Source organism: Megascapheus bottae, chromosome 29 (genome assembly GCF_031878675.1).
Source record: "Megascapheus bottae isolate mThoBot1 chromosome 29, mThoBot2.hap1, whole genome shotgun sequence".
Classification (NCBI taxonomy): domain Eukaryota; kingdom Metazoa; phylum Chordata; class Mammalia; order Rodentia; family Geomyidae; genus Megascapheus; species Megascapheus bottae.
This window is the reverse complement of record NC_143537.1, coordinates 9521853-9543930: the sequence shown is the minus strand read 5'-3', so window position 1 is coordinate 9543930 and position 22078 is coordinate 9521853. Positions and strand designations below refer to the sequence as shown.

The 22078-nt window shown below is 52.5% G+C and overlaps 3 protein-coding genes across 4 annotated transcripts in view; 2 read left to right on the top strand and 1 right to left on the bottom strand.

The window, feature by feature from the left end:
• Positions 1 to 3751: 3751 nt before the first annotated feature.
• Positions 3752 to 14897, top strand: Rmnd5b (required for meiotic nuclear division 5 homolog B). Of its 2 annotated transcripts, XM_090320946.1 has the most exons (11): positions 3756 to 3773; positions 3959 to 4030; positions 7433 to 7608; positions 9731 to 9876; positions 9997 to 10137; positions 11078 to 11178; positions 11310 to 11476; positions 13331 to 13496; positions 14292 to 14394; positions 14488 to 14642; positions 14724 to 14897. In XM_090320946.1, the coding sequence occupies exons 3-11, from the start codon at positions 7470 to 7472 to the stop codon at positions 14785 to 14787; spliced, it is 1182 nt and encodes a 393-aa protein (XP_090177072.1). In that variant the 5' UTR covers positions 3756 to 3773; positions 3959 to 4030; positions 7433 to 7469; the 3' UTR covers positions 14788 to 14897. The 2 variants fall into 2 exon arrangements, with proteins under 2 accessions (XP_090177073.1, XP_090177072.1); XM_090320947.1 differs by lacking the exon at positions 3959 to 4030 and having other exon boundaries at positions 3752 to 3773.
• Positions 14898 to 15833: 936 nt separating this feature from the next.
• On the bottom strand, positions 15834 to 20091 carry Nhp2 (NHP2 ribonucleoprotein). Its single transcript, XM_090321026.1, has 4 exons — positions 19836 to 20091; positions 19602 to 19671; positions 17110 to 17215; positions 15834 to 16202 (listed from the first exon to the last, which is right to left on the bottom strand). Exons 1-4 carry the CDS (start codon positions 19993 to 19995, stop codon positions 16077 to 16079), a joined length of 462 nt encoding a protein of 153 aa, XP_090177152.1. The 5' UTR covers positions 19996 to 20091; the 3' UTR covers positions 15834 to 16076.
• Positions 20092 to 20327: 236 nt separating this feature from the next.
• Positions 20328 to 22078, top strand: part of Hnrnpab (heterogeneous nuclear ribonucleoprotein A/B) — a 16205-nt gene continuing 14454 nt past the window's right edge. The window contains exon 1 of the mRNA XM_090320965.1: positions 20328 to 20427. The gene's annotated coding sequence lies outside the window, so the exon portion shown is untranslated. The remainder of the gene's footprint in view (positions 20428 to 22078) is intronic.

The following is a 22078-nucleotide window of genomic DNA, read 5'->3' as shown; positions in this document are numbered from 1 at the left end:
CATCCTCCTTTAACTGAAGCCAGGTGCTGGCCTGAAGCCTAACATCACTCACTGCAGCCAGGAGCTGGTCAGGCTGGGTGCCCACGTGCCTCCCAGTGGCTGGGGCCTACCTTTTGGTACACCAGCTCTGCAGAACAGCTCCCCACCCAGCAATTAGGGAGCTGGGCTGGCCAGTACAGCCAGCGGGGAGTGGGTGGGCGGTACCAAAACTTGGCAGTCATGCCAGAAACCAGGGCCAGGCCCAGATGTGGGGGGTTGGGGGGGAGGGCGCCTCAGAGAACCAGATCCTGGTTAGCTCATCTGTGCTGGGCAAACCAGTTTTTTGGTCCCCAAGCAAGCTGGGTGGCTCTGGGGCCAGCTGGTCACAGGTGTCACAGTGGCTACTGTTTGTGGGAAGTCTTCCCCTCTGCCCTTAGCTTCTCTCAAGCTGTGCCTTCTGTGGTTTCCTGGCTGACACACCTGGCCCCAGGTAGGCAGTTCTATGCAGAGGGCTGGCAAACCCTCAGCACTGTCCTGTTCTCTCTGGCTCTAATCCCTCCTGATCACTCAGACCGTCCATCAATCTCTGGACACTTCATTCTGTCATGAGGCCTCCAAGACCATAGTGTCCTCTTGTGGTGTTAGCCACCCTACTAGCCCCTCAGCCCTCCATCTCTCTTCTACCAGGCCATCTTGGCTTGAACCATGGGCCTGCAAGGAGAAGCAGGAGCAGGGAGAAAATCCAGGCGTTGCTTTGTAGCTCGCTATTGGAGGGTAGAAGTTGAGTTTTGAGCAGGTGCTGAGCCTCACCACGGAGTCAGGGAAGGCTGCGGGGCTCTCCTGGGCAGATCCTTGTGCTCCCTCCCTGTCCAAGAAGCTCCTTGAACTTGCCTTTCCTTCCCCACTGTGCCTGCAGCCCCTGTGTCTTCAGCTCTTTCTAGGGCTACTGTAATTGTTCCACTGCCTCTGCCTCCACTGGTCTGTGGACCTTGCTGGGGAAGGGTAGTGCCCCACAGGCACTGGGGGCACCAGACCCCCCTCCCCGCCCCAGTTAGCATGGCTGCATAGTGAGTGGGCAGGAAAGGATCTAACTTGGCCTGTCATAAGCACCATCCCATGGCAGGTCTGTACCAAGTGTGAGGGCTCCAAAGTCAGAGGGTGACCCTCAGTGCATGGAGACGTACTGAGAGTCTCCCGCAGCCAGATGTAGTTCTCAGGTGAGAAGCCAGCGTGGTCAGCATCTTCAGGGCCCCTCTGTCCTTGTGCTGCTGACTTGTAGGGAAGGAGGGAGAGAGCGCTGCACAGCCACACTGCTGGAGACTTCCAGATCGTGGTCGAGGCCAAGGAGGAGATGAAAAGGAGAATCCGGAAGAACTGGGATTAGACAGACCTGGGGACAAGTCAGCAGGGCTGGGGAAGGAAGAAGCGTTCTTCTGGAGCATAAGAATCATTTTATTTTTTCCCCCACAGGGCCCCAGTGGCTCATACTTGTAATCCTAGCTACCCAGGAGCTCTGAGTGCCATGCTTTGAAGCCAGCCCAGGCAGGAAAGTCTTTGAGACCCTTGTGTCCAGTTAACCAGTAAACAGCTAGAACTGGAGCTGTGGCTCAAATGGTTGAGTGCCAGCCTTCAGTGAAAAAGCTAAGGTCAGGTCAAGCCCCAGCACCTTCACACATGAACACACAAAATCCCAATGAGCAAAGAGTGACTAAACCAAGCATGTGATGAAACCGACGTTGACGGTGAAAAGTGGAATGCAAGAACAGTCACACAGTGGGGAAACAGGAGACAAAGGTGAACTGGCCTCGGATGTGGGTTCAGGGCTTTGCTCACTGTGCTTGGCAGTGAAGTACACCCGGGCCCTGGAGAGGAAGTGGGGAAGCCTGGGGCGGTTTCTTAAGCCTGTGAGGTCCTGTCGGCTCCAGCTGGGCTCTTCAGCTAGAGTAAGGATCCTTCAAGTCTTCGCCCCCACAGCTTCCTCTACAGCTCTGGCAGCCAAGACCACCCAGGTGCACGCCAGGCATCTATCTGCAGGATGCTCTCAGGGCTCACATCAGGCTCTGCACTGCCCTCCTTCCCTGGTAGGTGTTAGAACGTTTTTGAGCCGGATTTCCTCTTTCCTATGAGGAGGAGGTGGCTCAGCATCTCTGTGCACCTACTGTGTTCCAGGAGTGAAGACAAAAGCCTTCTCTGCAAAGGAGCTTTTATGCTAAATATAGGGGAAGCAGAATTAGGGGCTAGAAGTCTGAATCAACAAATAAACACATAATTTCAAATGGAGGCTATAAAGAAAACAAAGCTGGATTGTGCAAGTGCCACAAAGAAAATAAGATTGTGCAAGGGTAGGGGAGGCAGGGAAGAAGTGGGGTGGAGGTGGTGTGAAAAGTTCCAGGTTTTTTTTGTTTTTTGTTTTTTTTTTGGGAGGGGGGGCTTGGAAAGGCCTTGGGTGAGAATGAAAAAGGGAGAAAGCAACAGCAAGTCAGCAAAATAGACCTTTTGGGGTTTCTTGTCAAAGTTTCTGAAGGCTGGAGAGGGGTGGGGGTTTCTCATCTCTTCGAGATAGAGACTCGATAGACCTCACACCTATAATCCTAGCCACTCAGGAGATTGAGATCTGGAGACAGCAGTTCAATCCTTGCCCAGGCAGGAAAGTCTGTGAGACTTTTTTTTTGTCACTTGTGGGGCTTGATCTCTGGCTCTGGGTGTCGTCCCTGAGCTCTTCAGCTCAAGGTTAGTGTTCTACCACCTAAGCCACAGCACCATTTCTGGTTTTCTGGTGGTTAATTGGAGATAGGAGTCTTACAGGCTTTTGTACAGGGTTGGCTTTGAACTGTGATCCTCAGATCTCAGCCTCTTGAGTAGCTAGGATCACAGTCATGAACCACCAGGGACAACTGTGAGACTTATTTCCAATAAATTCAGAAAGTCATGAGTGGCTCTATGGCTCAGGTTGTAGAGCGCTAGACTTGCGCACATAGAGACTCAGGGATTTTTGCCTAGGCTCCGTGTTCAAACCCTAGGACTGACTGCCCACCAAAAAAAAAAAAAAAAAAAGCAAAAAGTCAGGTAGAAGCACAGGAGCTGAATTCAGGCCTCAGTATGGGGGTTGGGGGAAAGAAATAAAAAGAAGCTGGATCCTAAATTTAGTCCTCTCCTAGGTTTGTATCTTTCCTGGGTTTACTGGGAAGACGTGTAACCCCTAACACATTCTGGGAGTTTTACCTCTGCCCACGTGGAGGGTAGTAGGGCTGTGGCTGCCCTAATTGAATATATAGTGGGCAGAATGAAAGGGACCAGCAAGGACAAAAATCATAACTTTAAAACATTCACACAGAGGGAAAAACCTATGTGATAGTTTAGGATATTTATTTTTGCGGTGCTGGGGATACCAGGGCCTTGTGCATGCCAGGCAAGCGCCCTCCCACTGAGCCCGTCTCACCTGAACGAGAAGGGAAAATTGTGACTGGAAGACTCCATCCAGGTGCCCTGGAGGAAGAGCCAGGGGTGGAGTCTGACGGATTCCCGCCGGCGGCCAGGCTCCGGACGGGGCCGCAGGGATTGGTCCACCAGGCGCCACGAGGGCGTGGCCACGGGCAGAGGAGGCGGGACTTTGCTGTTCGCCCCGCCCATTTGGGCGACTCCATTTGACGCCCGGGGGAAGCCGCGGACGACCGGGGCGGCCACCCCTCTCCGAAGCCGAGAATGGACAAACCCGACTGAAAGGCGCAACCGCTGCTGCGTCTTCCGCTTCCGATGACAGCGGCGCCGGAAGTGGGGCGGGGCTGCGGGACCAGGTGAGAGCCGGCGGGCTGCTGTGCCTCAGCGGTGCGGGCCGAGGCGGGGCCGCCCGGGGAGCCGGGGAGGGCGGCGGCGGCGGCGGCGGGGTGTGAGCCGTGTGACGCCCGGGGCTTCTCCGGAAGCCTCCGTCTCCCGACGACGGCCCGAGCCGGCTCCGTCCTTGGGCTTGTTCTCTTGCCAGACGTGGGCCCCGGCCCGGGAGCGGACCCCGCCCTCCAGGAGCTGCCGCCCGGGCCCCTCGCCTGGGTCTCAGGTAACCCGCGGCTGCGGACGGGGTGTGTGGGGGGGGGGCGGGGGGTCCCAGCTGGGACTTCTCTGAAGGCGGAGTCCGAGCTTGACATTGACTTGCGCGTTAGTGCAATAGGAGCTGGGACCCGAGCACATGGCGGGACTTTTATCTAACGCACAGCCCAGAGAAGCCACGGGGCCCTATGACCCGGTGACTGGCTTTAGGGTAGGGCAGCGTTAGATACCGCGGCCTCACAGGCGCTTCTGTGCAGAAATGGCATTGGTCATATTTAATTGTAAGGAAGAGATGAGGAAAGCCGAGTTCCAGGCTGAGGGCAGAGGCAATGCAAAGGCCCTGAGGCCAAATAAACTAGAACCGGGCGAGACATAGAAGGCCCAGGTGACTGGAGCATGGCAAGAAGGATGAGATTGGAGAGGTAGTTGCGATTTGTTTGCATAGACTTGCCATAGAAAGGAGTGTGGATTTTTTTTTTCTCTAAATACAATGACATGTTACTTTTTAGTCAAGTAAATGATACATAGAGAATGGATAGAAGTGGGGGACTGCCAGAGTCTCAGAATTAGGTCAGTGGGCCGGGTGCCAGTGGCTCATTCCTGGAATCCTAGCCACTGAGCAGGTTTGAGATATGACAACCTGGGTTTGAAGCCAGCCAAGGCAGATAAATCTGAGAGACTAATCTCTAGCTAACTATGAAAAAAACCAAAAGTGCAGATGTGGCTCAAGTGGTAGAGAACCAGCCCTGAGGGAAAAAAGTCCAGGGAGAACAAGAAGTCTGTCTGGAGTGTAAGCCCCAGTGCTACACCAAAAACAAAACACAACACAACATGGAGGGAGAGGAGAGACAATAACAACAACAACAAGAATTGGGTCAGGGGTGGCTGTCAATTCCGTGTCAGGTGATGGGGACATCTTCCCTGATTTGCATAGCTTCCCTTCTCTCTACCTCAGGAGCATTCTTTCATGTTGAAGATTTAGGAGGAACCCCTTGTTCCTGCCTTGATGTTGTGTCTCTTCTTGCTCACCCCAACATTTTGAGCCCAGGCCAAAAAAAGTGTAAGTGCTTCCTGTGTACCCCAGACCAGTCTCCTGGGCTTGAGCAGTTCCTGGGCCTGCGGGAGAGCCATGGGAACAGGCCGTCCCTGCATAGCCAGGGCGAGAGCCCAGTGTGAGCAGAGCCCTGGGGACAGGGTTGTGAGGCTGCGAGGGGCTTCATGGGGAGCTGATGATTGTGCTGCAGCTCATGTTCTGAGGGTACAGAATAGAAGTGCAGAGAGCATCCTGAGCATCCACTGGTTGTGCAGAGGAAGCCAGTGTGGTCACACAGGGCTTATGTGGTGGGCAACGTGTAGCAGTCTGTGTATGAATTTGTCTGTGTGTGTGTGTGTGTGTGTGCATTGGTACTGGGACTTGAACTCAGCCACAGGTATTTGCATTTTCTTTTCTGATGAGGTTGTGGCCCAGTGGGTTGGGTTGAGGGTGCTGTGAGGTATAGTGCTTAAAAAAATATTTGAGAGGGGCCCGGGAGTTTGTCCTAGCATTAGAGTGCTTGCCTAGCATGCATGAAGACCAAGGTTCGATTCCTTGGTACCACATACATAGAAAAAAACCAGAAGTGGTGCTGTGGTTCATGTGGTAGAGTGCTAGCCTTGAAGAAAGCCCAAGGACAGTGCTTAGGCCCTGAGTTCAAGCCCCAGGACTGGCAAAAAAAAAAAAAATTGAGAGTCCAGAGCCAGGCCCAGGCCACCCTCTTATTTCCCACTCCTCCACTCCCAGCTGCAGGATCATGGTCAACTTATTGACTCCTTCTGTCTCATTTTTTTCAGCTGTAGAATGGTCTAATAGCCATACCCATCTCATAGTACTTTTCTTTTTTTAAGTAAATTTTAATTTTTTTACCCCCTTTTATTAGTTGTATCTATTGTTTATGTGGTACCAAGGAATTGAACTCAGGGCCTCATGTGTGCCAGCTCATCATTCTACCACTGAGCCATATTCCTTGCTTTGTTTTTTGTCATGTAAGTGAATAATTTGTTAATGCATGTGAAATTATTAGACTCGTGCCTGGCACATAAGAGGCCCTTATAAACTGCTGCCACTTAATTATAGCAAAGATTATGGTATCTGTGATGTACTTACAACCTGACTTCTGGAATTGAAACCCCTTCATACAGTAACTTAAAAAAATATTGAAAAACTATTTCAGACAGGAGCTCCTGTTACATTTCACCCGTAATGGCTCCCATCCACTTACAGTGTGTGCTTAGGGGGTTGGCGTATCTGGACACCATGATTTCAAATTGCAGAGAGTGTCACAGCATCAGCTATACAGAGATAAAGCATAAGCAGATCCTAGTGCCACTTTCCTGCCACTTGTCCCCTGTCTGAAAAGGAAACAGTTGCTGTGTCAAGGTGGGGAAGCCAGGGCTGGTGGTGCTGGTGGAAACATGGAAGACCCTCAGGGATATCCTGCCCTGAGAATTCTCCTTGAGAGACTGGCTGGTCATACAATATCTTCTCATTTCAAGTGGCAGGGAGGAGCTGCTTCCAGGATTGTGCCTGCTGCCTGGAAGCCAGATCTGAAAGGGGAAGGCAGGGGCTGGTGAGGGAGGGATGTAGGATAAGGAGAGAAAATTGGGTTACAGTAAGGGAGCTTTTAGTCTGACGAGGAGACAGGCTCTTGGACTGGAAGGAGCACAGGAAGAGCAGAGGGGGCCACATGAGTTCAGCTGGGGCCTGCTGCCAGGAACCTGGTATGCTGACACTGCATACCAGGGCAGGGGGCTATGAGAGCACAGTACAGACACGGTATGTCTATCTGTGGGCAAGGCCGAGGCTGGAGAGGCGGCCAGGCCCATCAGGTCATTCCCTAAGTTGTGTTTCTAAATGCCAGCCATTACAGGACTGCCTTAATAAAGGCAGTGACATAATAATGTCAGTGTGGTGCGTGGAAAACAGCCTCCACAACTGAATATGTGCAAACTCACTTCTGTGACCATATGCGCGCAGTGTACGCTTGTAGTCGTGTGGCTCCTGTGGGACCTGTTCTCTTCTGGTTGAAAAGAGAGTTAGACAAAAGTGAAGCACAGAGTTACAAATCAGTCATTTTCTCATCATGATATAAACATGTCCTGTCCTAGCCTGTGTCCCTAAACACCCCTCTGAGGTTGGAGGGAAGCTGTGGACAGATACACTGCAGCAAGGGAATGTGTGTATATTGATAGGATGTGGGGAAGATGACATGGATTGAAATAATCGGGTGTAAACTGGGGAAGAGGTGGCACTGTTCAGGATGAAATGGACTCATTACTTGACTTACATAACTAACCCCTCTGTACATCATCTTTACAATAACAATTAAAAAAGAAAAAGAAACGCGAGTCCCCTCACAAAGCCGCCTGTCCACAGGGGCTTGACCCAACTCACGTCCCAGGAAGAGGTCACCATGGAGCAGTGTGCGTGTGTGGAGAGAGAGCTGGACAAGGTCCTGCAGAAGTTCCTCAGCTACGGACAGCACTGCGAGCAGAGCCTGGAGGAGCTGCTGCACTATGTGGGCCAGCTACGCGCTGAGCTGGCCAGCGCAGGTGAGTGTGCGTCCCTTGGGAACAGGTGCCAGCCTCCTTGTGGACAGGGAGAGCCAAGGCTGCTTGGGGTAGGGTCTTGGAAAAATGATTGTTGCTCAGGACATCAGCACATGTCTAGGCCTCCTTGAAGGGGGGATATTGGCAGTCTTAACTCTTTCGAATAGCCCAAAGAAGTGAGTAGTCTGTTTCTATTTTGTTTTAAATTTACTTTAGAAAACAAAATGGGTTGAGCATGGTGGCTCACGCCTATAATCCTAGCAACTTCGGAAGCTGAGATGTGAGGATCAAGGTTCAAAGCCAGCCTGGGCACAAAAGGACCTGAGACTCTTATCTCCAATTAACTCTAGAAAATGAGAAGAGGGGCTTGGCTTAAGGGTAGGGCAGTAGCCTTGAGCTGAAGAGCTGAGGGACAGTACCCAGGCCCCAGGGAGAGTTCAAATTCCATGATCACCATCGCCCCCCCCAAAAAACAAAAACAAAATGGTTCTGGGGAACTAGGCCCAGGGCCTCAAACTTGCTACCACTGAGCTCCTACTTTCCTGTTTTTAAGATTCTTTAAGGTAATTTCAAATTTATAAGGACGTTCCAAGAGTCATGGAAGGAACTCATACAAGCTGGGCATAGTGGCCAGGTTACCTGTGTTCTCAGCACTCTGGATGATGGAGATAGGCCAGCTTGGGCTACATAGTGAGACTCTCAAAAAACTCGAAGGATGGGCTGGGAGTTTGGCTTAGTGGTAGAGCGCTAGCCTTGAAGAAAGCCCAAGGACAGAGCCCAGGCACTGAGTTCAAGCTCCAGGACTGGCAAAGAAAACAACCCAAAGGATGGGGATATAGTATAGCGGTAGATAATTTGCCTTGTACAAATGATTGTCAGCCCTGCAAATACTGAACAGAACCTAATACATGCCCTTCAGTGTTCCACCAGATATGCTGGCATGTTTGCTTTGTCATTCTCTTAGGTATTAATATTATTATTAACTACTTGAAAACAAATTGCACCTATCTCACTACCTCATTCTCATTCCTTTGTCCCTAAACCTTTTCTACTACTTCTTGTTTTTTGTTTTTTTTTTGGCTAGTCTTGGGGCTTGAACTCAGGGCTTGGGCACTGACCTTGGGCTTTCTCAAAGTTAGTGCTCTACCACTTGAGCCACAGTACCACTTTCTGCTTTTTTTCTGTGTGTGGTACCCAGGAATGGAGCCTGGGTCTTCGTGCATGCTAGGCATGCACTCTACCGCTAGGCAAAACTCCCTCAACTTACATTTTGAAAGTGTACAACTCAGTGATTGAAACTGTGTTTGTGGAGTTGTCCCATCATGATTACTGTGTGATTTTAGAATATTTTTTAATCACCTTCAAAATCTATCCAGGACGACTTTTCTTCCCTCACATCAGCCTTTGGCAACTACTTACTTCTTTTCTTTGTACATTTACCTCTTCTGGACTCTTCCTATAAATAATCACAGTATGTGGCCTTAGCTTCTGGCTTTTTTCATTCGCATGGTGTGTTGCTGCTGGCTTGCTTTTGCCATGCTGTGGATTGAACCTGCATTCTGAAGCATGCCAGACAAAGCTTGTTACTGAGCAATGTCCCCAGCCCAGGACCGTGCTTGCTGTTTGTCCCATTATAGCATGTTTCAGTACTTCCTGCCTTTTATGGCTGAATCTTACCTGTTGCATGAGTGAATGAATATTTGAGTTATTTCTGTCTTTTTATTATTGTGAATGATACTAAGAATATTTATGAACATTCTTCTGTGTGGGTATATATGTTTTCCTTTGTCTCAGAATAGAATTACTGGGTTCTGTGTAAAGTATGTTTAACTTTTAGTTGAATGTATAGAATTCTGTGTAGGAATATGGTACATGAATAAATGAAGTGTGTGGCCCAGAGTGAGGAAATGAAGTCACTAAGAGACTGACTCGGCCAGTTCCAAGTCATTCAGTTAAAAAAGTGGCAGGTCCTGACATAGCAGTTAGGTACTTCCTGTGGCATCCAGGGTGCTTTCTGGGCTGTACAGCTGGTGTTACTAAAGAGAGGAGTCAGAGACACAGTCTGCTGCAGAAGGAGGTGCTCAGTCACTCCAGTGTCCAGACTCAGTCCACCGTTTCTCTGCAGCTCTCCAGGGGACTCCTCTCTCTGCCACCCTCTCCCTCGTGATGTCCCAGTGTTGCCGGAAGATCAAGGACACTGTCCAGAAACTGGCTTCAGACCACAAGGATATTCACAGCAGTGTGTCCCGAGTGGGCAAAGCTATTGACAGGGTGAGTGTGTGGATGGGAACAGGCTTGAGGGTGGGAATACCCTGATGCGAGCGTGTACTGGGCCTGACGGGAGAGCAAGGGTGAGCGCCCAAGTCACAGGGCCCTGTCTCTCCTCATCAGAACTTTGACTCTGAGATTTGCGGTGTAGTCTCGGATGCCGTGTGGGACTCGAGGGAGAAGCAGCAGCAAATCCTGCAGATGGCCATCGTGGAACACTTGTATCAGCAGGGCATGCTCAGTGTGGCAGAGGAGCTGTGCCAGGTGTGTGTGCCAGGCGGGCCAGGACTGTTTGTCCTGCTTCCTACCTGACAACTTGCTTTCTCTGTTTATTTTATTTTTTTGGTCAGTCCTGGGGCTTGAACTCAGGCCCTGGACACTGTCCCTGAGCTGCTTTTGCCGGACCACTCTTTTACTCTATCACTTGAGCCACAGCACCATCTCTAGCCTTTTCTGTTTATATAGTACTGAGACTGAACCCAGGGCTTCCTGCATGCTAAGCAAGCACTCTGTCATTCTACCACATTCCCCAGCCACTCCCTGCTGGGTTTTGTGTTTGTTTGTTCTGGCCAGTCTTGGAGCTTGAACTCAGGGCCTGAGCACTGTCCTTGGGCTTTTTCCTCAAGGCTAGGGCTCTGTCACTTGAGCCACAGCATCACTTCTGGCTTTTCTATGTATGTGGTTCTGAGGAATTGAACCCAGATCTCCATGCATGCTAGGCAAGCACTCTACTACTAGGCCAAACTCCCGGCCTCTCTGCCGTTTTTGAATACACTTATTTTAGAAAAGAAATCAGTCCCCCTGCCATAAAATGAAAGGCAGTCTACAAATCTGTATGACAAAAAGCAAAGTTCACAATTTCTAGAGTGCGTTGCATGCCAAGCCCAGCTTGATCTTAGTGAAGTGGTAAAGAAGCACTGGGTAAGCGTTAAAGACACTGTCGGTGAAAGTAAAGGAGACTTCGCCTTTGTTGAACAAGCACTGAAGAGGAGGCCATCCGGTGCCAGGCCCTAGGGCTGGCTGGTGCTGAGCCCACACGTGTGGGCTCTGCATGTGCACTGCGGGGTCAACTGAGGTACTTCCAGATATCAGCTGGTTTCCCCGAATGGAAATGAGAACAGAGGGGTCCAGGTCTTGGCAGGGAAGGAGCCTCAGCGCCCCAGACAGATGACTTTTTATTCTTGTTGGGCAACTCTTTCGACAGGAATCAACACTGAATGTGGACTTGGATTTCAAGCAGCCCTTCCTTGAACTGAACCGAATCTTGGAAGCTCTTCATGAACAAGACCTGGGGCCGGCACTGGAGTAAGGGGCCAGCAGTGGCCAGGCCCTCCCACCCTCCCCGGGCCTGCCCTTAGGCTTCCTGTCCCAGGGTTTTCCCAGGCTTTTGGAACCTCCACAGCCCCAGCACCCACTAACCCGGCCGTTTCTTGCAGATGGGCGGTCTCCCACAGGCAGCGCCTGCTGGAGCTCAACAGCTCCCTGGAGTTCAAGCTGCGGCGGCTGCACTTCATCCGCCTCCTGGCAGGCGGCCCCGAGAAACAGCTGGAGGCCCTCAGCTATGCCCGGCACTTCCAGCCCTTCGCGCGGCTGCACCAGCGGGGTGAGTGCCCAGGGTGCCAGTGCGTGCGTGTGCACGCACGCCGGTCGTGGGGCTCCAACTCAGGGTCTAGGCACTGTCTTTGAGGTTTTCTTTCTTCGCCAATCCTGAGCTTGAGCTCAGGGCCTGAGCCCTGTCCTTGGGCTTTACTCAAGGCTAGCGCTCTACCACTGAGCCACAGCACCACTTTTGGCTTTTTCTGTGTATGTGGTACCGAGGAATCAAACCCAGGGCTTTGTGCATGGTAGGCAAGCCCTCTACCACTAGGCCAAAGTCCTGGCCCCTGTCCTTGATATTTTTTTTTTTGCTCCAGGTTAGCACTCTGTTGCTTGAATCACAGCTCTACTTTTTTTTTTTTTTTTGTCGGTTTTGGGACTTGAACCCTGGGCCTGGGCATTGTCTCTGACCTCTTCAGCTCAAGGCTACTGCCCTACCCTTTGAGTCACAGTGCCACTTCCAGTTTTCTGGTGGTTAATGAGATAAGAGCCTCTTGGACTTCAGTGCCCAAGCTGGCTTTGAGCCTCCATCCTCAGATCTCAGCCTCCCGAGTAGCTAGGGTTACAGGCGTGAGTAGCTGGTATCACAGGCATTTGAATGACCATCCCCTGACTTCCAAAGCATTTTCCTACCTTTTCCCATATGGATGCTATATGCCACACAGCAGAGTGTGCCAACCCCTTTCCCTGCTTTGGCTCAGAGGGCTCTGCCTGTTTCTTAAGATTCTCCTGGCACCTTTTCTAGCTCATCTTTCCCGAGCCCATTCCTCCATGCTAAGGTTTCTTTCTGCCTTGTGAGATGATCACCATAGTAACTCAAGCTGTTACTTCTCATTAGCTTCATCATGCTGGTTTAAGTTTTAAACCAAAGCTGGCTGTCATGGTGTAGTTCCAGCCACTTGGGCTGGGGTAGGGAGGATTGCTTGAGTTTAAGAGTCAGAGGCCAGCCTGGGCAACATACTGTCCTGAGACAGAGTCTCGGGACAAATAAAATTTTATTTTCATAAAATAAATGTAGAGCGGGGTGCGGTGGCACACACCTATAATCCTAGCTACTCAGGAGGCTGAGGTCTGAGGATCAAAGCCAGCCTGGGCACAAACGGACCTAAGACTCTTATCTCCAATTTACCTCTAGAAAAGGGGAAGTGGAGCTTGGCTCAGGAGTAGGGCAGTAGCCTTGAGCTGAAGAGCTCAGGGACAGCGTCCCAGCCGAGTTCAAGCCCCATGACCCAATAAATAAATTAAATAAATGTAGGCTGGGAGTTTGGCCTAGTAGTAAGAGTGCTTGCATAGCGTGCATGAAGACCTGGGTTTGATTCCTCGATTACCACATATATAGAAAAAGCTGGAAGTGGTGCTGTGGCTTAAGTGGTAGAACTCTAGCTTTGAGAAAGCTCAAGGATGGTGCTCAGGCCCTGAGTTCAAGTCCCAGGACTGGCAAAAAAAAAATTGAGATAAATGTAGCCATCAGTGGCTTGTGTATGAGTGTATGTGTGTGTGAGTGGAGCCAATCCTCACATAGGCCAGGCTAGTGCTCTACCTCTGAGCCTCCAACACGGATCGCAAACTTCCACTTTAGTGCAGCCTCCCAAAAGCTCCAGACCTGGATGTGCTAGGAAGTTGAGTTGTTGGTGAGGACGTGTGTTTAGCAGACTCCTGCCCGCTATCCAGGCATTTGGAATCCTGGAGATGTGGGAGTCTCCTTGTCCACCCAGTTCCATGTTGGCAGTGACTGCAGATTTGAACCCCCCATTGGATTTCAGACTCAGCTCTGCTGGGGGCATTCTGTCCCTGTGAAGTCTGGTCAGGCCACGCGGGATGGGCGGGGCTCGGGGCTAGTGCCTGCCCGGCTGCCTTGCAGAGATCCAGGTGATGATGGGCAGCCTGGTGTACCTGCGGCTGGGCCTGGAGAAGTCACCCTACTGCCACCTTCTGGACAACAGCCACTGGGCTGAGATCTGCGAGACCTTCACCCGCGATGCCTGCTCCCTGCTGGGCCTTTCTGTGGAGTCCCCGCTCAGCGTCAGGTAGGGCCCACCCCTGCCCCCTGCCAAGTAGGAGGCCAGGGAGGGAAACCTTTCTGCCAGGCCCTGCCACGTGCCGGGAGCACCGTGGAAGTCTTCCTTGCAGGTAGGCAGCGTCCAGCCTGTAACAAACAGGGCCGTGCACACCCCCCACCACCACTGCCAGCCCCTCTGCTAATCAAGATCCTCTTCTCTTGTCTCAGCTACCACTTCCAATCAGGGCTGAGTAAGGTGGAGTTTGAGCTATTGAAGCTTAGACGTCTCCTGCACTATCCATCCATTCTCACCTCCCAGTAATCCCGGGGCTGGGGGTTCTCTGCCTTACACAGGAGAAATGAGGTTCTCCTAAGGAGCCACACACCCCCTCAGTATGTGGGCTTGGGTCACAGTGGCATTCCAGCAAGACAGCACTGGTCCTTGGGCAGGGAGACTGCTGGGCAGGACTGCTCTGTGCAGTGTAGGGTACCAGTGCTGTGGTACTATGGGTTCCAGGAGTTGGCTTCCTATTGTGTGAAATATGGGGAAGCAAGCACCCCCCCATTTCTTAGCATAAGTTATATATACCAGAGGTACTGACAGCGCTAAAGCACCGGGGGTCCCTTCTGCTTGACTGTTGTCCCATTGTCCCAAGGAGGTTCACTGGTCTGGACTGGTCCCTGCTTTTGGGGTGTATTAGAATGGCTCAAGAACTCAGCATTCCCACCAGCTTTCATAGGACTTGAGAAGCTTCCACGCCACTTTAGACTCCGTGGTTTGTGCCGAGCTGCTGCAGCTCCTGCCACCTCTGTCTGTTTGCAGCTTTGCCTCTGGCTGCGTGGCGCTGCCCGTGCTGATGAACATCAAAGCCGTGATAGAGCAGAGGCAGTGCGCAGGGGTCTGGAGCCACAAGGACGAGCTGCCGGTGAGGCCTGGGGGGTGGGGGGTGCGGGAGTCGGGTGCAGGGCAGGACCGCCAGGGGAGGAGCTGGAACTCACCCACTCGCTGGCCTCCCCAGATTGAGATCGAGCTAGGCATGAAGTGCTGGTACCACTCGGTATTCGCTTGCCCCATCCTTCGCCAGCAGACATCAGACTCCAACCCCCCCATCAAGCTCATCTGCGGCCATGTCATCTCCCGGGATGCGCTCAACAAGCTCATCAACGGAGGGAAGTAAGTGCCCTGCTGGGCCGTCTTGGTCTAGCTCTCCCGCTGGCCGCCCCTGCGGTGCTCATGGTTGTCCTCCCTTTGCAGGCTGAAGTGTCCCTACTGCCCGATGGAGCAGAACCCCGCCGATGGGAAGCGCATCATATTCTGATTTCTGCCTCCAAGGAACTTTGTTGGGAGGGATTTGTCCCCCACAAGCCCTGGTCTTTTTGGAGGGCAAGCAGGTTCTTCCCAGGGCACCTGGCTGAGGAGACCACCCGAGGGGCCCGACGCCGGCAGCCCGCCCCCAGGCAGAGGGAGGGGGTGCTGGCTTCTCTACTCTGCCGTTTCTGCCCTTGACTTCTCAGCAGCCAGTGAAGTAGCAGAGTCCTGGCCATTCCCCCCCCTTCGGCAGCTGTCCTTTACTGCCATACCCTCAGCCCGGGTGTGCAGCTGCGGGCACTTCTCCCCTCCAGTGTACAGCCCTAACTGTACGAATGCATCCCCTTACTGTAAATAGCCCACGTTAGAGCCAATGTTGTCATTTTATAACTTGAAGCCAATAGACTCACACTCCTCCTCATTTGGCGCCTTGAGCTTCACTGGCAAATCATCACTCATGATTGGCCTTCGGGGCTTCTGCCAACAAAGCCAGGGCCAGGCTCTTAGTTGGGGAAAACTGAGAGCCCTGAGTGAGATGTCTTCACGTGTACCTGTATAAAACCTTACTAGAAGTCACCTGTCACTGGGGTAACAGGTGTGTGTGCTGAGTTCTGTGTGGGGCTTCTGACAGCAGGAAGGAAGTTGGGTCTGAACATTTAGAGACCACCAGGAAGGGCCGGTGTCAAGCAGAGCGGCCCGAGTCTTGCATGGAGCTTCTTATTTCTATTTATAATTTCCTATGTGAGTGGTTAAGTTGCTTCCATTAGGCACAAGGTTCCGGGAGAAAGGAACAGGGGTGCCCTGATGCCAGGATGCAGACTCCGATGATGGAGGGTCCGCCTAATCCCAGAGCCTCCCTCCACTATTCAGGAAGGGGGAGCTGGCCAACGAGTGCTGCGCTGAGCTCAGGCTGCAGGCCTGCAGGCCACGTGTTTCCACAGCACTCTGAGGAGTTCTCTGTGAACTCTGCTTCCGTGCCTGCCCACCCGCCTGCCAGCTCCTCAGCCCCACCAACAGCTGCTGTGAGAAAACACCCACAGACTCAGCACATTTTCTTTAGTCTTAGCATTTACTTCCCCTGGCTCACATTCTTGGAACTGTCCGCCCTGAAGACAGTTCCTCAACAGGAAATGGCACTGCTGGAGACAACCTTGGCTCTACCTCCAAGGACAGCCGGACCTGCCTGGGAGGAATCTGTGCCTCGGGATGGGGCAGATGCTGTGACGGCAGGCAACCTGCCTATTGCCGGCCTGGCAGCGTCTGGAGCAGGTGCGGGGGGGGGGGGGGTGCCCGTGTCCTTCACAGGGGCGGTGGCAGGGCCTGCACCTCCTCCAGGCACTCGTCGTAGGCCTCCTGGTACTCCTCGTGGGGCTTCACCATGATCACGCAGGTGGGGCGCTTGGAGCCTGCGGCCGCACCCAAGTCCTACAGAGGAGAGAAGGCTGCTTGCTGAGCCACAGAAGGTTGGCTCCCTAGCCTGCCTGGGTGCACAACCACGTTCTATTGCATCTTAAAATGTTTCCAGTTGGGCACCAGTGGCTTGTGCCTGGAATCCTAGTGACTCAGGAGGCCGAGACCTGAGGACCACAGTTGGAAGGTAGCCTGAGCATGGATCTGGAAGACTGTTTTCCAAGGCTACTGTGAAGTCCCTGCCATGCTGGGACAAGAACAATGATAGGCTCCTAAAATACTTGTGACTGTGGACCCCCTCACAACTAAGATGGATGCAGCATCTTAATTTATATCTGCTTTCATTCTTAATCCACACAGGCAGGGATTCCCTTACAGACATTTGCCAGACAAGGTAGTAAGTATATACCTTCAGTCCCAGCTGAGACTGGATTGCTTGAGCCCAGGAGTTTGGGACATTGAATGCCAGAGACACTGTTTCAAAAAGCAAAAGCCAGCGGGCAGTGGCTCATGCCTGTAATCCTAGCTACTCAGGAGGCTGAGATCGGAGGATCTCAAAGCCAGCCCTCAAGAATAAAGACCTTGAGACTCTTATTTCCAATTAACCACTAGAAAACCGAAAGTGGCTGGAAAGGTAAGGTGCTAGCCTTGATCTGAAGCGCTCAGGGACAGAGCCCAGGCCCAGAGTTCAAGCCCCACAACGGGCAGGGGGGAAAAAAAGCCAGCATAAAACAAAGCTCTAAACTGTAGTGACAAGATACCTGCACCACTCCCCGCCACTAAGTGGCAGCAGAGCCAGGAAGCCACTTAGGCTTGTCTTAAGTTCTTTTCTGCCATGACCTGTGCAGGTTGAATCTCAGACACCCACCTCCCCCAAGGCTGGTCAGGATGTTTGTAGGGGATCTTGGGGAGGGGGGCTTACCGTCTTGGAGGGGATATAGACATAGGGCAAATTCCGGTCCTCGCACATAACTGGAAGATGGCAGTATACCTCAATGGGTAATGTGTCTCCTGCCAAAACCATGATCCTGAAATGAGAAAGCCCACCAGCATTTCAGCTGCTCCCTCCTTCCTCCTCAGCTGTGTCCCCAGAGCTGAGCATGGGCACAGATAGATGAAGATGCCTTGTGATAAAGAAGCAGTTACTGACATGGCCTGTCCATTTCTGAAACACCGTTTGGCAAATGCGGTCTGGGGAGTTCAGTACTGAGATGGGACTTGAAGCTTTGAGCCTGCTGGCGGAAAGTGCTCTACCACGTCAGCCCCCTTTCAGATAGGATCTTGTGGGTTTTGTTTTTTTAATTGGTCATGGGGCTTGAACTCAGGACTTAGTCACTGTCCCTGCGCCCTTAAGACTAGCACTATACAGCTTTGAGCCACAGTGCACGTCTAGTTCTCTGGTGGTTACCTGGAGGTAAGAGGCTCGGGGACCATTCTGCCCAGGATGGCTTTGAACTGTGAACCTCAGATCTTAACCACCATTACGGTGGTGCTAACAGCATCTGGCTTACTTTTAAAAAACAACAACAACAATAAACCTGGCCTTACTCCTGGATTCTCCTATCTCCCAAGAAGCTGTGACTCTACAGGTATGCTGCACCATCCTAGCTTCCATGATCTTTGTTTCTTGGCAGCAGGTAAAAGCCAGGTGTGAGGAGAGCAGTGCAGACTCCTCTTCTTCCTCCCCCAGGGACTCCTCCAAGCTCCTCTGCCTGTAGCATCCTTAACGATCAGTGTTTCTCAGATGGCAGGGCCTGGACTTGGCAGTTTGCTCCTTGGTATCTTCTCCCTAGCATATCTGGTTTACAGTCATGTTGGGCTCTGGGCCTGGGCGCTGCCCCTGAGCTCTTCAGTTCAAGGCTAGCACCCCATCCCTTGAGCCACAGCACCACTTCCTATTTTCTAGTGATTAACTGGAGATAAGACTCTCCAGTTCTTTAGTCCTGGGTTGGCTTTGAACTGTGATTCTCAGATCTCAGCCTCCTGAGTAGCTAGGATTATAGGTGTGATCTGCCATCTATATCTTTAATCCTTACTTCTCCCGCCTGCCTGTTCTCCTCCAAGCTCCTGTTTGACAGTTAAGCCTGGGATGGGTGGCAGAAGTCAGCAAGCACATTAATGCATCTCCAGAAACCAAATGGGATCTTTTCACATCACTTGCTTTAGCAGTAATCACAATGTCAAACAACAGACCTGTCCCTCAGGTAAGCATCTAGCATCCAGAGATCACACACCTCCTTGTAACTTTCCAAACGTTCTTGCCAATCAATTACCTTTAATTTCCCCCAACATCTCTTCTGGATGCCCTCAGATTTCCTCTTCCTTTTTTTTTTTTTTTGGCCAGTCCTGGGCTTGAGCTCTGGGTCTGAGCACCGTCCTTGGATTTTCTCAAGGCTAGAGCTCTACCACCTGAGCCTCAGCACCACTTCCGGCTTTTTTCTATGTATGTGGTACCGAGGAATGGAACCCTGGTCTTCGTGCATGCTAGGCAAGCACTTTAACCACTAGGCCAAACTCCAGGCCACCTCTTGGTTTTTTTAATCCCTTCCTCAACTGTCAGAAACAAACTTAAAATGTAAACAATTATACTAAGCCTACAGAAAGGTTAATCACTGCTACCCTCTCCCCTGCCCTGGGACCCATGTTTCTGGCAGGACCTTAAGATTTCAGTTCCAAATCAGGTGTGGTGGTCTATAATCAGTTGAACTACAAATAAAACCCTATCTCAAAAAAACAAAACAAAAACTCAGCCAGGCACTGGGGGTTCATGTCTGTAATTCCAGCTACTCAGGAGGTTGAGATCCGAGGATCAAGCCAGCCTGAGTTAGGAGTCCATGAGACTTTTAATCTCCAATTAACCTCCCAAAAGCCAGAGGTGAGACTTGGGCTCAAATGGCAGAACATCAGCCTTGAGTTGAAAAAGCTGCAGGATGGTGCCTAGACCTCCGTTCAAACCCCAGGACCAGCACCAACACAACGACAAACCCTTAGCTCAACTGGCACTGCCTTAGGAAAACTTTCCCCCATGAAAACTTTCCAGTGTCAAAGCCCTCAATGTTGTCCTCTGTCCACCACTGACACCCAACACGGTCCCTTTCAACACCGACTTTGCTTATGAATGGAAAACTGTGGGGCCTTCTTCTCAACGAGGTTACCATCGGGCTTGGGTTCTCACCCAAGCTAAAATACAAGCCCTGTCACTCTCCCTCACGGCTCAACCCTAAGCTGCTTTTCTGTAAGACTGTGTGTTCAATGCCACGGTCTTGCTCACCGTACGTTGTCGTGAGGTGGTTTACACGGGGACGGGTCGGTATCCACGGGGCTGAGTGGAGTCCACCTTTACCGAGCACTGAGTAAAAGGGCGAGAGTAATTTTGTTACCCACGGTAAGGGCGGCGGGAGGGGGGGTCCTTACCCTTTCTCGCCTTTGTTGACAAATTTCTGAACCTCCTTGACACCGCGCCGAATCTGCTTCTGCTTCACCGCTGCAAAGACCAAAGAGTCAGTAGGGGCGCCCGCCCCCTGCCCCCCGCGGCCTCCCACGGCTCCCGCGCCCCCCTCCCGCCCCCTGCCCCCGCGGCCTCCCACGGCTCCCGCGCCCCCCCTCCCCGCGGCCTCCCACGGCTCCCGCGCCCCCTCCGGGCCTCACCCTTCTTGATACACTTGTAGAGCTTGCGCGTGAGGCGGCGGGAGGCCAGGGGCTGCGCGATGGGGTTCAGGTTGACCAGCAGCTCCTGGTAAGTCCGCTCCCCGCAGCTCGCCTCCGCCTGAGCCTCTGGGCCGTCCGGATCGGCCTTTATTTTGGTCATCGCAGGCACCGGGGCGGCCGAGATACGCAGATGAACCCACGCGGCCGGGCCCTGCAGGAACCACTTCCGAGTCGGCGCGCCGGACGGGAAGCCGTCGTCCACAACCGCCAATTAGGAGGCGAGGTCTTCACCTCCGACCAATTGGCGACGCTGGCTCTTTGGAGTAACGACCTGGGAGGGGCGGAGTCTGGCTCTGGGGGCGGGGCTTTCGTCGGACCAATGGCTTAAGGGGAGAAGCCGAGGGACCTCGGTAGAGAGGCGTGGCCTGGTCGGGGCGGGGCCTATCGGACGGCAGCGGGGCGGGTTTAGATTTCCCGCTGACGTTCAAGATTTCCGTGACCCCGCTCGGTGGTTCCCGTGCTGTAATCCCAGAGGAAGTGGGGGTGAACAGCGGGCTGGAAGACCTCGAAGTCGAAGCTGACACAGCAGAAGGTAGCAAAGACAATACAAAACAGAGGGCATGGTGGTGGCGGGCGGCTAGCGCGCCACACACTCCTTGTGTTGGGGCGGGACGGGGGGGGGCGAAAGGGGGAAATGCGAGGCGCTCAGGTGGAGGGGCGCGGCAACTGGGAGGCGGGGCCGCGTGCGGGGTGGGGGGGCCTCGTGGTGGGAGGCGGGGCCTCGTGGCGGAAGGCGGGGCTGCGTGTTGGGGGCGGGGCCGCGTGCTGGGAGGCGGGGCCTCGTGGCGGAAGGCGGGGCTGCGTGGTGGGAGGCGGGGCCGTGTAGCGGGGGGCGGGGCCTCGTGCGGGGGGCGGGGCCCTAGTGGCTCCACACACTGTTCCTGAGCTGCTCGTGGACGGAGCGCCCTGGTCCTGGTCCTGCAGGTTCAGGTAAAGCCTGGCACCGTTGAATGGTTTCTTTTTTCTTAGGTGCTGGCCCTGAGCCGGCCTCGGCCTCGTTGCTCTGGACCTTCCTTCGTGCCCCTGCCTTGTCTCTGTTGTGTCTTGGAACCCTGGATGATTAACCCAGTGACTGCTATAAATTAAGTGCCTCTGATAACGCGTGGCAGGTGGTAAATGTAGATGCAGAGATGTTTGGGTAGCTGCCGGAACACAGCTTGGTTAAATCAACTAACAGACACCGTTTAATCCTAGAGAGAAGGGCAAATTAATGAAATAGGGTGCGTGTAGAGCATAAATAAGTGGGGGAGCTCAAATAGAAAGCCCTGGAGGGCCTGGAGTTTGGCCTAGTAGTGGAGTGCTTGCTTTGCATGCACAAAGACCCAGGTTCGATTCCTCGGTGTCACATACATAGAAAAGCAGGAAGTGGTGCTGTGGCTTCAGGAAAAAGCCCAAGGATAGTGATCAGGCCCTGGGTTCAAGCTCCAAGACTGGAAAAAGTAAACAAACAACAAAAAAACCCTGAAAACTATCCCCAGTACAGAAAGAAAGATTGAACTTTTTTTTTTTTTTTCCTCCTGGTCCTGGGGCTTGAACTCAAGGCCTGGGTGCTGTCCCTGAACGTTTGCACTCAAGACTAGCACTTCAGCATTGTGAGCCACAGCTCCACTTCTGGTTTTCTGGTGGTTACGTGGAGACGAGTATTATGGACTTTCCTGCCAGGACTGGCTTTGTACCTTGATCTTCGGATCTCAGCCACCTGAGTAACCAGGATTACAGGTGTGAGCCACCAGTGCCTGGCTAAACTTTTTTTTTTTTTTTTTGCCAGTCCTGCACTTGAGCTCAGGGCCTGAGCACTGTCCTTGGACTTTCTCAAGGCTAGAGCTCTACCACTTGCGCCTCAGCACCACTTCCGGCTTTTTTTTTTTTTTAATATATGTGGTACCAAGGAATCAAACCCGGGTCTTTGTGCATGCTAGGCAAGCACTTTAACCACTAGGCCAAACTCCCGGCCTGGCTAAACTTCTTATATTAAATAAACTATTTTTGTTGCTATACTGGTACTGGGGCTTGCGTCTGAGGCCTTGGCACTATCCCTTAGCTATAAGCCACTACTACTTTCAGCTTTTTAGTGGGTAGTTGGAGATGAGAGCCTCTTGTCTGCCTAGGCTCACTTAGAACCACAATCCTCAGATCTTAGTCTTCTAAGGATTTCAGGTGTGAATCACGAGCACCTGGCCAAT

Bases quoted from the DNA above. Each gene is read 5' to 3' on its own strand.
- Rmnd5b (XM_090320947.1), top strand. From the start codon at position 7,470: ATGGAGCAGTGTGCGTGTGTGGAGAGAGAGCTGGACAAGGTCCTGCAG. The intron at 11,179-11,309 runs GTAAGGGGCCAG...CGTTTCTTGCAG, and splicing joins GACCTGGGGCCGGCACTGGA to ATGGGCGGTCTCCCACAGGC. The intron at 14,643-14,723 runs GTAAGTGCCCTG...CTCCCTTTGCAG, and splicing joins AAGCTCATCAACGGAGGGAA to GCTGAAGTGTCCCTACTGCC.
- Nhp2 (XM_090321026.1), bottom strand. From the start codon at position 19,995: ATGACCAAAATAAAGGCCGATCCGGACGGCCCAGAGGCTCAGGCGGAG. The intron at 17,216-19,601 runs GTAAGGACCCCC...TTCTCATTTCAG, and splicing joins GTCAACAAAGGCGAGAAAGG to GATCATGGTTTTGGCAGGAG. The intron at 16,203-17,109 runs GTAAGCCCCCCT...TCTCCTCTGTAG, and splicing joins TCTATATCCCCTCCAAGACG to GACTTGGGTGCGGCCGCAGG.